The sequence below is a fragment of the Anas platyrhynchos genome, chromosome 5, assembly GCF_047663525.1.
Source record: "Anas platyrhynchos isolate ZD024472 breed Pekin duck chromosome 5, IASCAAS_PekinDuck_T2T, whole genome shotgun sequence".
NCBI classification, from domain to species: Eukaryota; Metazoa; Chordata; class Aves; order Anseriformes; family Anatidae; genus Anas; species Anas platyrhynchos.
This window is the reverse complement of record NC_092591.1, coordinates 2,051,373-2,067,207: the sequence shown is the minus strand read 5'-3', so window position 1 is coordinate 2,067,207 and position 15,835 is coordinate 2,051,373. Positions and strand designations below refer to the sequence as shown.

The following is a 15,835-nucleotide window of genomic DNA, read 5'->3' as shown; positions in this document are numbered from 1 at the left end:
TCTTTATGCAACTCTGAGCTTGGACTTAAATGTTTCTCTGCTCTTATTATTCCCCCAAATCCATTAATCCTATTGTCCTTGCTTTTTGGAAAATTGACTTCTTAAAGCACCAGCTGGACACAGAGGTTTTGTCCAACAAGCTTGCAATTTCACTAACTGAAGCCTGCTAGTAAAAGTTTATATTCCTTATTGCCCAAAAGTTGTACTCTGCTCTAAACACACAACTGCCAACGCACCATGAGGTCCATTTCACCAGATCAAATTTTCCTAGCCCTGACCTGACTGCTTGCTCAAGGCCTTCACTGAAGCAAGGCACGGAGCTCGTGTTTATGTTGGCTCTTAGCTTTGTTCAACTTGAGGCCAAGCTGAGACGTTGCTTTGCATCAGGTGTAGGTGTGGCTGTGATGGTCCCAGCAGCATGGTGTGGGCTTAACAATGATTCGGTTTGCAGATGTTGTCCCCTGTTTGTTACTGGAATTTTTCATGCGTGGTTACATGCTCATAACACTGCTGAGTATGATGGATGGGGGTCGTTCATCAGAAAGAAGTGGAAGTGATTTTGTACAAGACACTTCAGAGCAGGCTCTTCTGTGTACAGAATCAACATGCTGTCTGAGATGATGTGGCAACCTAGATAAACTTCCATTATGGAGAGCTGATATCTGCAAAGCTGATCTCAAGGAGTGCGGTTTTGGTCTTGTAGTTTAGAATTAGGCTAGAAAACCATAATTCTGAATGCTTTCCTTATGCTTTGAAGCAGGACTTGAGTTTGCTTTCAAAACTGTAGTTGTTTGGGAAAAACTAAAAATAAAAAATAGTGTTTTCAGTGCTCCTTGTATGCACAATAATTTCAAAATGTGACAGAATGAAGTTCTGTGATATTCACCAGTGAGAAACAGCTTTTGGACAGTTGTTAAAATGTCTCAACTCAGCTTAGCTGTTTGATAATGCAATTTAAGACAACGTCCTGTAGAATACCAAATATCATGAAATTGTGCTGCGCATAGCCAAAATGAACAGGACTCTGTGCTTCTCTGGAGGTTATGGTAAGAACTCCCTTTTACTTCTATCGATTTGGTAGGGGTAGATGTGTTATTGAAGAAAGAAATATCAGAGAAAAAAAATCCATGAGTCTATTTCTTCTGTGGGAATGACTTTTCATTTCGTAGAGGTTCATTTATGCTGAGCTTTCCATTTAACAGACAGCCCAGAGAATACAGCCTGTACTGCAGTTTCCACGGCGTAGTCATGGCCCAGGTTCCTTTGTTTCACGTATTTGTTCATTTAATCATTCAGACACACAAATCTGAGCCCCATCCCAGTGGTGTAGATGTAGATATTGGATGATAGCTTTGACAAATATGTATCTAAGAAAGCAGCCGGAGGTATTAATATTTATTGTTCACTTGAGTTGCAAGGGAGTGTGCTCGGATGGCTCCTATCTCACAGGACAGCAGTGGTACAGCCCCCCCAGCCAGCTGCTAATTACACGGTCTCCCACCTTAAGCACGGAGCTTTTTTCACCTGACAGAGAAGATCTGTGGATTAGCCGGAGTTTGTGATTGCTTTGGAATTGGTTATTTGTATTGTAATACAACAAAGCTCAGGTCACGGAAACATTGCATCAGAGAAATGTCGTAGGTTGAAATGTGCCATTTTCTCAGCTGCTTGGGGTCTGAAACAGATTGTTTCTGGGGAGAATAAATAACTCAGAATTACTGCAGGAAAACATCACTTAATTTACTACTATACATTGGTGTCTGCCTTTAACCACAGCAAATCAAATTACTTTGCTTTTCCTTGTTTCTCAGCAGTAAGATACCTATAGTTTTATAAAGAGCATGCATTAATGATGAAATCCACCAATCCAGGTGCGTACACCATTCATATTAAACACATTAATTCTGTCCTTTGACCTGTATTTACCCAAGTACTGTTATCTGCTCATTGCCAGCCTTCTGTGTCACAAAGCCATTGCCTTAAAGTTAGGCAAGTGCAGGTAACCGCGTCTGTCACTGCCACGGCTCTATTCAAAATCCAACTGAGTTGCTCCTTGAAGGGAAGGAAGTGGAGTTTCTATTTTCCTCTACAAAATCTGGGAACCAGCAGAGACTGAATATATGAGCACTAGCGTGCAATGAGAAAAGTTGGCGTCTCAAGATGCCTTGACAGATTAGGGAAAAGGTTTAGGTTTACGAATGCATTTCACAAGTCTTTTAGGGACTATCTAAAATCTTTGTCGTAAGGTTGTGAATCTTTTGAATTGCAGTCATATGAAAGCAGGATTGCTTTTCCCATCTGTAAGGCTCTAAGGAGATGAGGAGCCCGGTGTGATTGAAGGAAGAGCTGGCGATAAGGGTTGGCTTTCTTTACCCGCTGTCTGCCTCGTATCTTTCTTTCAAGGACCAATGAATCATCCCAGTAATCATCTTTTGGTACAGAGATCACAGCAGTAACTTGTAGAGTTACATCTCAGTCTTTTAAAGCAAGCAGCCAGTGTCTGGATTAACAGACTGGAGTTTCTAGAGAATGAAGCTGGGTTTGCAGCTCGCTTTCCAAACAAGCTGTTCCCTTGGTGCTTTCTGTGTCTTTCTCTCCTTTGCGGGGAAGCAGAATTCGAGGCAAAAGGCTTAATCCAGCACACAGAGGAGCCATGGAAGTGGCCATCAGCCACAGTGGTGAGCTTTGGATCAGACCTTTGGCCTTTTTCTCACTGGCCTTAGAAATAAAGTGAAGAATCTTTCCAAGTAGCACTATCTATTTTTGTGCATGCGAGAGGGAAACATCACAGGGCCAGTAACATCTGAGCACAGGAGAGGATTGCCGTGTTGCCTGACCCAGGGGATGCAGCTGAAACGTGGAACCCCGAGCAGTTTCAGAGGATCTCAGCAGTGACTTGGATCTGGAGGTGCAGGTATCAGCATTTGTTTGAAAAAATGCCAGCTCTGGGTGCTCAGAAACGAGTGGTGTACTGAGTACTGGGTTCAGTAAACCTCCAAATGTACTCATGGTGCTTCAAGACCCATGCAGGTCCTCACGTCTGCATGACACGTTATCAGGAGACATCCCCATCTTGTTCACTAGGAAGAGTTTAAACCAAAAATTTCTTGCCAGCCTTAACAAAACATGGAGGGGAACAACGAGAATTAGTCAAAGCCGCTTCTGGTTGGTGAAATTGAACCTTATGTGGAACCCAACTGCTCAGTCAAGGTTAAAATCAGTGGTTTGCACCGTTCTGCTGCTGAATATTGCTGCACGTGGGCTGCACCCAGACACAAACAGCAGCAAGCACAAAGCTCAGCCTTCCCCAAAGCCCCGTGTCAGCCTGGGAGGCAGTCAGTGGCCACCAGCACTCTGCCAAAGCCTGCAAGTAGCGCAGCAGCTAATGTATTCAATTACGGTGTTTGATGCTGTGCACATATCATGAAATGTGCATTTGCAAGATAGGAAGGTTTTGATGGATTAAAGGAGCATCTTGGGTTGATCGGGGTGGGGGTGGGAATACGGCTTAACCTGATGAATGCAAATAGGCCCGAGTTGAGATACTGAAATGAATTTTATTACTTTGAAATGTAATTAATGAGGGAGGGCAAAGACAGTGAAGAGTTTTGTGAAGAGTTTGAGGATGAAAATTGTTTCATCTTTGTTTATTTGATCACATCATAGTTCTTTGGGGCCTCTTTGGAGAAAGACTGGCACTTTCCTGGGCACGTTCTGAGCCTCAAAGTGGAGTCACAGACCTATTTGCACATTAGCTGATATTTTCTAGCCCTGTGTGTTGATTATGTTATGAAATCTCTGCCGGGATGCAGCTGCAGTTAGCGTGCCTGCAGCGTCACCTCCCATATTTTGCTGGTTAACCTTCTCTCTCTTATTCATATATCTAACCCCATATTTGTGACTGAAACCTTCCAGCAAAGCTTCAAACATAACTGAGAATACGGTGAAAAACTGGAGTCCAAGCCCACTGTATGTTTTAGTGTAGAAGATATTATATAGGGAGATGTCTACAAATTACAGTCCAAGAACCTACACAGGAGGAAGATCCAAACCTGTTCACTGACTATGAATGCAAACCCTTGTGGAGAATACAAACAGAAATGTGTTTTCTGTTACCTTCTGGGCTTGTACCAGGCTCAGCTCAGGTGTTCCCAAGGGGTCAGTACACGATGCACAGCAGAGATCGATGAGCTCTCAAGTCTTTTTGGAAACCACATTCAGCTGGTGCAGATCTCAGGCTCCATAGCATCCGTCTGGAAGAAGCAGCTTTGGATTCCCAGGACTGCTGAAGGTGCAGTGACTCTGGAGAGGTCTGCTAGCTCTGTGGCCTTTTTCTGAGGGCAACACTGTTTGCTCTGGACCTGAGGCTAGCAGCTAACAGGGCCTGGGGGAGGGAGGTTTGGCATTACTGGGAGGCCGTAGCCGTGCTGCACCTCGTGGTGCTTCCCATCATGGAAAATGAACAGGCACCTGCACTCGGCTTCCTGGTGACAGCTTCCAGATACGGATGGTGAATTCCACGTGCTTTGATGGCACGTCAGAAATTCCGGGATACACGGGTTAATTGTGGAGATCACTATGTTTATTCTGGTGACAAGTGAAATTAGGGATTTACGGATGTGGTTTGTTAAATGATGCTGCTTAACTCTGTACAGACGCTCCATTGTAAAGTCAGATTTTCTGCTGATTTTATTGGCACCAGAAGAAAATGCTGATAGCTGTGCAGGTTGTCAAGTCTTGGAGGATGTGGTTAGAAAAGCAGTGACCTGGCTTATGAGACTTTTTCCTCCAGTTCAGAATTTCTAGAAATTTCCTCAACTTTTTCCATGCAGTACACTGACTCATGGCCTTCCTCTAAACTCCTTGTATTTAGATGTACAATAAAATATCCAGGTTGGGTATGTTCTCTGCAGCAGTTCTGTGCTGTTTAGAGTTTGCTGTAATGAGGGGTCGATGAGTGTTAATGTGACTTTTCTATTAGCCCTTGCTGATCCTTTGCAGGAAGGAGAAACTGCTGCAAGGAGTGCATGAGCACTCAAAGAAAACAAGAAAAATCAGAAACAAAAAGTTTGTTGAAGTTATTAGCAAATGTTTCTCGTTGAAATGTGCTGTTCATCATGCCTAATATGAGTTCTTTTTTCTTGTCTGCAAATCATTAGCATAATATATTTGCTGGATTTTGTGGATGTAAGCAGTCTTTGTTCTTCTGTTCTCAAACAAAGAAGTTCAGTTTGTGTTCCAAAGTTATTTACCGTGACAGTTCCGAACTGTCAGACAATGTGTGCTTCCTCCTCTGGAATCAAAGCGTGTTAGCTCCCCAAGCCTGGGGACCTGGCTGCAGCTTTTAAAAGGGAGCGAGAGATGTGGAGTAAAGGCTACTGCATTTTCATGCAAATTCAGTTTTGATACAATTTGGGAAATTTTCAAACTTCACAAATTCTCAAAAGCACTTCAACCTCTTGGGGTTTTGAATGCATGGTTGTTAGTCCGATGGGTTTCATGCCATACCTGCTCATCACAGCAAACACAGAAGTCCCTTCATTCTCTGATTAAGGGGCCCAGCTTCCTCAACAGCAGAAGTTTCTCACATCACGTGCAAGAGGGTGTCCACAGGTAGCCAGATGCTGTGCTGTTTTCCCTGCATTGAACAAAACAAGCCAAGCAAACAGAAAAGAAACCACAACTAATTAATTAACTGTTAATTCCTTTCAGAGCTGTGGAAGTGCTAATTCAGCAAGGCATCTGTGAGCTCCAAAGAGTTGTTCTGTTCAAGGAGCTACTGAGCTAACAAAATTGGTTCTGAATTAGCGTTTTCACCACTTGCAGAGATGGAAGGAGCCAACACACCAGACTCTCTTCGCATGCTTGGTGCCTTGTACATCTGTTTGCGTTTGGTGCTGTTACGCTTCCTGCATGCAGCACGTGCAAACCGTGCGTTACCCAAAGTATGGGATGCAGACATGGAAATTTTCAGCTCGTAGCCTTCACCATTTGTAACAACACCACACTTCATTGGCTCTAAGTGGGTAAATACAGGCGAGTGCTGCTGGTATGTCCTGATCTCAGTCAAATGCTTCTCACCCAGGGTGCTGTCCAAGGGAGGGCAGAGAGAGCAGGAGAGGAAAGCAGGGCAACCTGGAAAGCTTTTCGATAGACCATGAAGTCAGCACAATGAGAAGAAATGTTGGATTTAGGCATTTGTCTTCCACTACTTGCATTCCACCTGGATATTTGCTTGTAACATTTCTAGCTGTTATTTTCCTTGTGGGGCTTTGTAGTTGGAGATATCAACATAGACGTAACACCATATACGTGCATCCATACTGAAGCACACATATATAGGGGGATAGGGGTCTTGGGATTATGTAAGTAGCATTTTGTAACCAGTGCATCAAAATGTGTGTGTATTTGAAGAACGGAATGGCTGACTCTGAGGCACTCCTCCAAAAATAACTATTGAACCAACTCTGCTTTATTGCAAACAATTTGCTGGTGTAAACGGTGATTGTTCTTGATAGCTTTATAAGCATTAAAAGAGTGACAAGAAAAACAAATAAGTGAGTAGCAGAATTATTTTGCTCTTGAATAGTAGATTGATGAAGGAATGCTAGTTAAAGATGCTCATCTTGCCAGGACAATAGCAGGGAATAGTGTTCCCCTGGGGAGGCTGTGCCCTAGGTTGGCACGGGGTCCTCCTGAGCGCTGAACCTGCCTCTGGGATGGCCTCAGGAACCCTGCCTGCCTTGGGGCTCCCATCTGAAATGCTGAGACTGCCTCATTTCTGCTTTATGTGGGTTAGAGAATTAATTACATTTGTATTGCCAGCTTGAAGAACCATGGAAATAGAGATCCTTGTAAGTGGTGAGGATGTTCTCTGAGTTGCATGTGCAGCCTTCAGCCTCAGGTTGCTGTGGCGAGTACAGGATGGGCTCTTCTGTTCTGATGAGACTCAGCCTGAGAAGTAACACCCGCAGTACTCACCATGGGCTCTCCCCTGAAGTTACATCCCAGAAGAGCATCCTTTTGGCACTGACTGCCAGCTAGGACCTGGAGATGTACGCTCAGCCCTGTCACCTTCTGGAGCTGGCAGCAGTTTCCTCACTTGAACCAGCTGGTGTGGGCAGCAGCCCTGTGCTGTGCTGGGGTACGGCAGCCTGCCCCTGGGCAGCTGCAGGGACAGGAGGAGCCCTCCAGGCTGCCCTGGGGGATGGCACGGCTGTGAGCCAGGGCAGGCGGTAGCCTCAGGCATGTGCTCATCTCTTTCCATTTAACCAGCTGGCACAAAACTGTTTTACATGGTCATGTTTGTTTCCAGATAGATTGGGGATGCTGCTGCTGGTTGCATTAGCGATGTCAGATGGATATCTCTATTTTCTCTGTGCTCTCATACCACAGGGGTGAGGAAGGGCTTATAAAGACATCCAGAGATGGATAACAAAGATTCATGAATTATTTTGAGTCCCAATTTTTCATTTTGGAAATGACAAATATCTTAGCATTGTACGTTCTCTGATGATAAAAAAAAAACAACCATGTGCTGAGTGTGTGCATGGGAAGCCTTAGTGACTTCCTAACCATCATATGTAGGTATAAAGTGACTCATGAACATATGTCTTTGCGAAGTCTGAAAGTGCAAAATTGGTGCTCTATTAGACTAAACTGCTGTGATTTTTATTTTATTTTATTTTTTTAATATTTCAGCCTTAAAAAAAGGACGTTTTTGGATCACCCCTGACCCGTACCATAAAGACGACAATATCCAGATTGGGCGAGAGGTGAAAATCTCCTGCCAGGTGGAAGCCGTCCCTTCGGAAGAGCTGACGTTCAGCTGGTTCAAAAACGGACGCCCCTTGCGAAGCTCCGAACGGATGGTCATCACACAGACTGACCCCGACGTGTCGCCTGGCACCACCAACCTGGACATCATTGACTTGAAATTCACGGACTTTGGGACATACACGTGCGTGGCGTCTCTGAAAGGAGGTGGCATATCGGATATCAGCATTGATGTCAACATCTCCAGCAGTACAGGTAAGGAGACGTTCTCTGATTTTGGTTTTACGTCTGTATAACCAAGGCATGGCTTTGCTTGACTCATGGGAGAAGGAGGTGGATATGCAGAGCACTTCTCGCCGTGGGGATATCCAAGCAGGACCTAGGTCAGGGGCTGAGTCCCTGTGATTAAAGGACAGACACCGAGTAAGCAGCACACCATGCTCTCTCCCAAGAACACGCTAAGGTCCAATTTGCTCAGATATGCCTGCTCTTATTGTCAGAAAAATTATTGCTTCTAAAAAGGGACTTTGGCCTTTATTTTGGACTTTCAGGCATCCGGAGTCATGAAAAAATAGCTGGTAGGAAATTACAGGGAGAAGTAGGAGGGTGTTATGTTAACCAGGCTGAATCCATCCAGCTGCTCCCATCGAACAGCGAGTGCCAACAGCGGAAGGAGCTCTCTTTTTTTCTTAAAGATTACGCATTGCTTGGTGGTGAATCATGCTATTCCCAACAGGGAAAAAGTTTAAGATATCTATTATGCATATTTCCAGATCAGTGACTGAAACATCTCTCTCTTGGATGAGCTAAAACCGTGGCTATTACCTTGGCTGATAATAAATGTCTTGTTGTGGCTATCGAGTAGGAGTATGTAACACAACACGGGTGGTCTGCTTTTCTTTATCACTTTGCTAATAGCTGGTTTGTAACCAATATATTTCTAAGACCCTCCCAGAGTTGAATTTAATTACTATGGTAGTCCATGTTCAAATAATAAAATGAAAACCATTCTGAAAGCTGATTTTTTTCCTGCCAAAAATTAATTATAATCAAAAATAAGGATTGCTGGTTGATTTCTACAGGGAAAAACAACCAAGAAACTTCTGTTTTCAGAACACTATTTTATGTTAAAGCACAGAGGCAGAGTGGTAGCATTACAGCTGGTATCCATCCTGTCTTTTATGTAAAGCATTGCTGTGCTTTTCTTCAGATTATGCATGTTATTCACTGGGGTAAGGCATGTGTCGTGTGCTGTTTAGAAGTGAGACAACAAAGAATGCATTGAAAACATTTTTATAGCATGGAAAGAAAATGTTTAATAGACATCTTCTGACCCCTTTTTACCAAACACATTCAAGTGTGTGCTTTCTACTTTCTCGGAGAGATTAATTGCACTCTATTGCATCAAACAGTATATCCATGTTTCTATTTTCCAACTCTTACAACATCAGTTATGCTTGACAAGTACATATCATGTCTAAACAATCTCTCTTACAACTGTCATGATAAATTATTGTTTAGATTTTAATACTTGAACCTGCCGTCCATCCTCAGGAAGATACTGGTGCTGGTAGGAGAAGCGTTTTGCTTGCTGGCATTATGTTTCAGTGAAGAGCTGGAACTGCAGTGTGCAGGGTTTCCTCGGGACCACTGAAGGTGTATAATTGGAAGCTGGAATCATTTGGTTTTGAGCAGAAAGCTTGGAAGACTGCATTTACCCTGTTTCTCCTCATCTGGCCTGTAGTTTACAAGTGTTTTGCATGCACAGCTTTTTCAATGGCATGTGTGATTGTGGTCCTTTGATGTGGCAAATACGTGCAGTCCAAAACTATGCTATGGAGATTTAATTTAGCTCATTAGCTCTTGTGCCCAGTGATCACATCTCCAAGTAAGCATAAAACTTGTGTGTATGTGCAAGCTGAGAGGTGCTCCTCCAAATGGTGGCCCTGTGGCTCCTTGTGGCAGAGCAAGAGCTGCAAGGGGGGGTGTGTGGTCACAGGTCCTCCTCCAGCACCACGTAGCTTCTGACATGTGTCTGGGAGGTTCTCATCAAGAATATTGTGTACGATATGGAGCTGAGATAGGTTGACCTGTGATCGAGTTGGGGAACACTGAAGCAAAATGGATGTAGGTAGGTCCGTGGGACTGGATAGGAGGTATATAAGGGAGCTGAGCAGTGTCCCTTTAGGGCCACTTGATCATCTTTGAGAGGTCATGGTGACTTAAAGACATCCAACAAAAACTGGAAAAATGCACATTTTGGCCTTTCTTCGCTAAGGCAAGACGGAGACCCAGGGAAGCACAGGGAGGTCATCCTTGGGGAGCATGTTCTAGAAAGCATGCCCATCCACATGGAGAGACAGCAGGGGACTGGAAGCAGGCAGCATGGCTTTTATCACAGGCAGGTTGTGCCTCACCCAGCCTGGGTGCCTGCTGTGATGAACAGCCTGGGTCTGTGGGCAAGGGAAGGGGAGGGAAAGCTGTTTGCCTGGGCCCACAAGGGTCTTGCAAGACCTTTAAAGCAGATTTTGTAGGATCCTTATAGCTGAACTGGTAAAGTCTGGTTTAGAGAAGTAGAATCATAGAATCATAGGTGGACTGGGCTGCAAGATGGTTTTGCAAAATAAGATTCAAAGAGTTGTGGTCATGGATGCAGAGCCCAATTTGGCATGCATGTAAGTGAGCAAGCAGTCGGTGTTTACACAGCACATCTCTGCTGCATTTCCCACCCTGAAACATAATGCAACCATATTCAAACCTCAAGAGACAGGAGGAAAAATCATTTCATTTAGCTAGTTATTATTTTGTTATTTGTTATTTATTTTGGATGTGTCTTATTTTTCAGAGATCCTTCAATATTTTGCTTTTCTTGCAAAAAAAAATTATTAGTATAAATCAGAAATATTTATTCTTACTGCTCGATGACTCCTGAAATGTTCTTGCCAAGTTTGGTGGACTTTTAATTGACTTCCCAGCAGCTGTGCTGGAGCAGGGCAGGGAGATGGGTGAGATCTGAGGGGGGCTGTGCCCGCTGCAGGGCTCCAGGCTGGGGGTGCCTGGTGGAGGAGCAGCTCTGGGGGTCCCAATAGGCAGTGAGTGGGGTGTGAGCAGCACTGCTCCCTGCCAGCCATGGAGACCAGTGGATACTGGGTCCAGTTTGGGGCCCTCAGTACCAGAAAGGCTTCATTAAACTGGAATGAGTCCATCAGAGGGTTATTAACGCATATCTTGCTATCAGGTAAAGACGTGAGTAGCAAAGAGAGGTTTGTTGTAGGGTAGGTGCTGAGTTTGCCTGATGGACAGCGACTGCATGCAAACTGCTGCTGCATTCCCCATCTGGCAGAAAGGAACCGCTGTGTTATCTGTGCTTGCCCGGGATTCTTGGGGGAGATTGATGGGATTTATTGGAAACATCCGTTAGGTGACGGTACCTGTAAGCCCTTCAAAGTTTCCGTAGGCAGTGATGGATTTTGGCAGCTCTTACACTCGCTGTCCTGCAACACTCGAGAGAATCAGAAAGGGGGGAAAAAATAGCATTTGGAATTTGCCTTGTTTAGCATCTTAAAAGATATTCTGCCTATCCGTGTGACTTCATTACCTGATTAAGTGGAAGCTGAAATAGTTTCAGTGTGCCTTTGAAGGTCATTACTGATTCATCAGGAATCGTTACTGCTGTGGTAATTATGAACATAAGGCCTAAGCACAAACACATTTTCCAAATGCCAGAACTTGCATGGATGTTCTGAGTGCTGTGCTGTGTGTCTGCTTTCTAGTCTCACAAAGAGCCCTCTCTTCCTGACATCCACGAGCTCCTCCTGGAGCCACGAAGTCGGGCAGGGGAGGCTGCGTCACCCCCTGAGCAAGGAAGGAGGGAGGCAGCTGGGTCCCCTCCGCCTCCAGCAGGTTGGCAAGGGATGTTTGGCCATCCAAAGGAGCTGTCAGCTTCTTGGTATGCTTGGTGTTACCCTTCTTTTAGCAGGTTTTCCCCTCTGATATTTTGTACTTTCAGCAGGAAAGGCGTATGAGTGCCTCGTATAAGTGGACCTGAAGTAATCCCCTAGCAGCCTCCTGACTGCATCTCTGTAAAGTAGGTCACTGAATAGTGGAAATGAAGACTCAAATGTTGTATCTTTCCCTGTAAAAACCCTGTCATCCATAAAACCAACCCAGGGCAAATGCTACTGAGAGGCAGAACGGCTCTTCTGTGTGTGCGTGTCATGGGAATCTCAGGGCTGTTAGTACAGCAACAAAAACAACAACAAAAATACATAAAATGGTCTCGTGGTAACCAAAAAACAGGTGGATCAGAAGAGCATGTCAGTCTTTGTATGTGATCTTTTTCTCTGCCTTAAATATCATATTCAAAGAAGGAAAAATAAGGCTTTAGGTCACGTACGGTGTGCTGTGTTCAGCGTGGGCTCGTACTCTGTCTTCATCCCCCTAAATTCAGTATCAGTACAGTAAGAGATGTAACATCTGTCACTTCTGGCTTATTCTCTTCTCATCATCCCCCTGGAGGCAGCATTGTGCAGTGAAGTGAGTTGTTCTTTCAGGGGGGTTATTTTACTTTATTCAAGGCTCCGCTGCTCAGCACTGCTGTTAGAAGGGCTGGATGGAGGAAATGGCTGATGCTTTTAGGCAGCAGGTAGCGGTGACCTTTCTCTTCCTAAGAGAATTCTTTCTGCTGTTCCAATCCTACCCAGCGTGGGGACGATTAGATATTCGCCGTGGTAAATCTGTCATCCCAATTCTTCGTCCCTGGGTGAACGTGAAGATGTGCAGAGTGTGTACCACCCCGGGTACTCGTGCCAAGGGACTGATTTTGTTTTGCATAAGTGCTTCCAGATAGGCAGAGTAATTCCTGAAGAACTGCTGTACATGAGGCCGTGCATCTGCCCTGCAGCGTGGTGACTGGGGCTTCCCTGGTAAACTAATCAGCTATTAAATAATGATTAATTAAGTGTCCAGGCTGATGTATTAGAACATGTGGCCCTAGTGAAGTGTGTGTCCTCTGGTCATCTTGCTCCTCCTCTGATGATACATAAAAGACCTTCATTTTAGTGCTAAATGTTTATTAAAATCAAAGTGCAGCCTCTTTGCATAATGAAAAATGCTTTCTGTGAGATAATTAGTGGTCCAATTAAGATATTTGTAAACCTTAAGCACTGTCCAGAGTGATCGTTCACGGGCAGCCCTGAGACATTTCTGGGGTACTACCAGCAAGCAGGCAGACCTGGCATTATTGCAGCAAATTGATTATTTTTGTGGGCCATTATCTTCGGAGTTTATCTTTGAAGGGAATAGGTGAACAGAAGGGACAGATAAACGCCGGATTTTGTTAAAAAGCTTTTCTTTCATCGTTCTATTTTAGTACTTAATGTGCAGAGATTTTTCTCTTTAATTTCATCCCTGGGAGCCGCGGTCCCTTCCCGGAGCACAGCTTGCAGCACAGCCAGCCAAGCTCCTCGGCTGCGTGCTCCCGCGGGCTGCCTGCCTTGCCAGCAGCGTTTCCAAGCCTCACGGTGCCAGATCCCAGCTCCCCTGGGACACCTGATTTCTGTGGGATGTGCCCATCCACCGTGGACTCACTCCAGCTCGGTTTCTGTAAGTAGACATCCTCCTTGGTGGCCGTGTGTGGCAGTCTCCTTGCTCCTCTCCGGAGGTCAGCTTTGTCTGAGGCTCACGGAGCTCCTCAGCACGACTCCCACGAGATCACTGAGAGCTAATTCTGGCTAATTTGCTGCTGGCTGGGTATGTTCTAGGTTTAGAGAGCCTCTTCAGAATCTGACTGCAGGCTGAGGTGGTGCTTTAAGGTGCTAGAGATGTGCCGAGCTGAGTATTGATTCTGTGATTATTTTACTGTCTAAATAAATTTTCTGTGCAAGCTCCACCATGAAATCCATGGTGGCTGCTCATGTCTTTGTTTGCAGTTGGAAGCAGCTTGTGCCCAAGAAGGTGTGGGCTGTGCTGCTTTCTCTTCTCCCTTGCATGTGTACAGGACAGCACACAGGCAACCGAAACAAGGAGAAGAGAAAGCAACTGTGAAATCAAGGCATGATTTCTTCATGGTTTGCCTTCCATGTGAGTAACTGGTAGGTCCTCTTCCCCTTTGCTCACTTCTGGAGAGCCTCTCAGCACTTGCTTCCTGGCTTTCCAAACACTTCTTTTAAAAGAAATGTGCATCAGGGGCAGGCTGAGCACTTCTATTCTGTCCACAGAGCTGTCCTGAGAATCTGAATTGCTGTCACTTGCTGCCCTGCAAAGGCTAAATGGTCCTGCTCAAATACAGCCTGTGTGCAGCTTGGTGTCCTGTAGCAAAGCTCGGGCTGTCCTTCCTACCCACCTGCAAAACCCCTCCGTCACTCAAGGAGTGTGAATCATGGGCAGGGACTGCAATGCATGTGTCTTGCAGAGGATGGTTAATATTAGAGATTCAGACCTTCAGATTCATAAATATTAGAGAAGGATATGCAAATAACTTCACCTTTAGCTTCTAGCCAGTGTAGATTCTTCAATATTGGTTATCCAGGCTGGTTTTAAATGACTTGAACGATGTGACTTCCAATACTTCTGGGAAATTATCTCTGTGTAATCTCCAGTACGGATTATTTCTTGATACGCAGCTCGAACCCTCCTTTGCTTTGCTTTATCCTGTAATTACTGGTTATTAGTCCATTTCATGCAGCCCGATCACTCTAGCCCACAACTCCCACAAGCACAAGGAGCCACCACATTCCCATCACTGCTTAGGTTGGAGTCATCACTTCGGGGTTTCCCTTCTCCTTCCTGAGGCACCCAAGGAACAACAAAAATGAGGGTGACCCCTGCATCACCTGCACCCACTGTAACCCCAGTGAGGTGCTCAGTGACAGCCTGTCCAAAGTCTGCCTTGGGTCATCTCTCTAAGGCCCTCTTGACCGTCTCACGTTGTCTTCTGCACCTTCACACGGTTTCTTGTAAGCAAGTTCTGGCTTCTTCCTTCCCTTCTTTGTTGCTGCAGTCACAGGGCAGCTAATTAAGCTATCTGAAGGTTTAAAATAGGGACAGCAACTGGGCTCATCAGGATGTCAGTGATCTAGATTAGAGTACACCTAGATTTTATCCCCCTAGAATACAAAGTGATTAAATATATTAAGTGCATACGTTTTGGCCTTTTCTTTGAGCAAGCTATTTTGGTCCTGTCCCTGGGCTCCCACAGATGGTGACTGCTGCATCAAGGATCCTACAAAACTGCATTAGTACCACCACGGGAGGTCAGACTGCTTTCCAATCCCTCGTTACAGACAGCCATGTCTGCCTGGGGAGCAGTTAAAATTAAAAAAAAAAATGGAAAAAAAAAAAAAAAAAGGACAAGAATACAGCGATACTTCTGCCATCTGACCTTTGGTGAGTCAGCGACTTTCAGAGGCAAAGGTTGTCTGAGAGCATTTTATTTAAAGGCCAGGAGGGGACATAGATCAGCAGTAGCTCTCTGATGTGTGTGCCTCTGCCGGTTCCAAAGGATCCCAGTACGTGTTTTAAACCCAGTGGCACTTCAGAGTAACCAACGCTTTTGTTTCTCAAGTGATAACCCTCTGCTTTAGGAAACAGGTTTAAGCGCTAAGAGCATTAACTTATTTTTAAGCCACTTGCTGCATGAATAAGGTGATGTTTGTTGTTTCAGATATCGGGCAGAGCCAATTTATTATTCCGCGCAGGCAGGAACAGAATTGACCTTTATTTGCAGCAGACTCTGGCTGGTGCTGCAGGAGACGTGCTGATGCCTCAGCCCAGGGCTGAGTCCCTGCTGGCTTGTGCCACAGCAGCACCTGCCGGGAGCGGGGTTTGCCACAGCCAGAGGCAGTCCTGGCCCCTTGGTGCCACCTCTGCTGGCTCCTGCACCCTCGTTTGCACACCCATCTCCTGCACCTTTTGGCACCCCTTGCTCCTGCAGCTCCTGGCACCTCCCCGCTCCTGGGCCATGCAGGGAAGCAACACTGGACGTGATTATTTTCTCCTCTGGTCTCTAGCTCTCGCCATCTTTTTTATTTTTATTTCTTCCTTCTTTCTCTGTAGGCAT

General features: G+C 45.2%; 1 protein-coding gene across 6 annotated transcripts in view; it reads left to right on the top strand.

Annotated features, from left to right (window-relative positions):
* The window catches only part of MDGA2 (MAM domain containing glycosylphosphatidylinositol anchor 2), a 321,830-nt gene that overhangs the window by 187,561 nt on the left and 118,434 nt on the right, over positions 1–15,835 (top strand). For all 6 annotated transcript variants that reach the window (XM_072038054.1, XM_072038055.1, XM_027457733.3 and 3 more), the window contains one exon: positions 7,702–8,031. In XM_072038054.1, the coding sequence (XP_071894155.1) occupies positions 7,702–8,031 (330 nt within the window). The remainder of the gene's footprint in view (positions 1–7,701; positions 8,032–15,835) is intronic.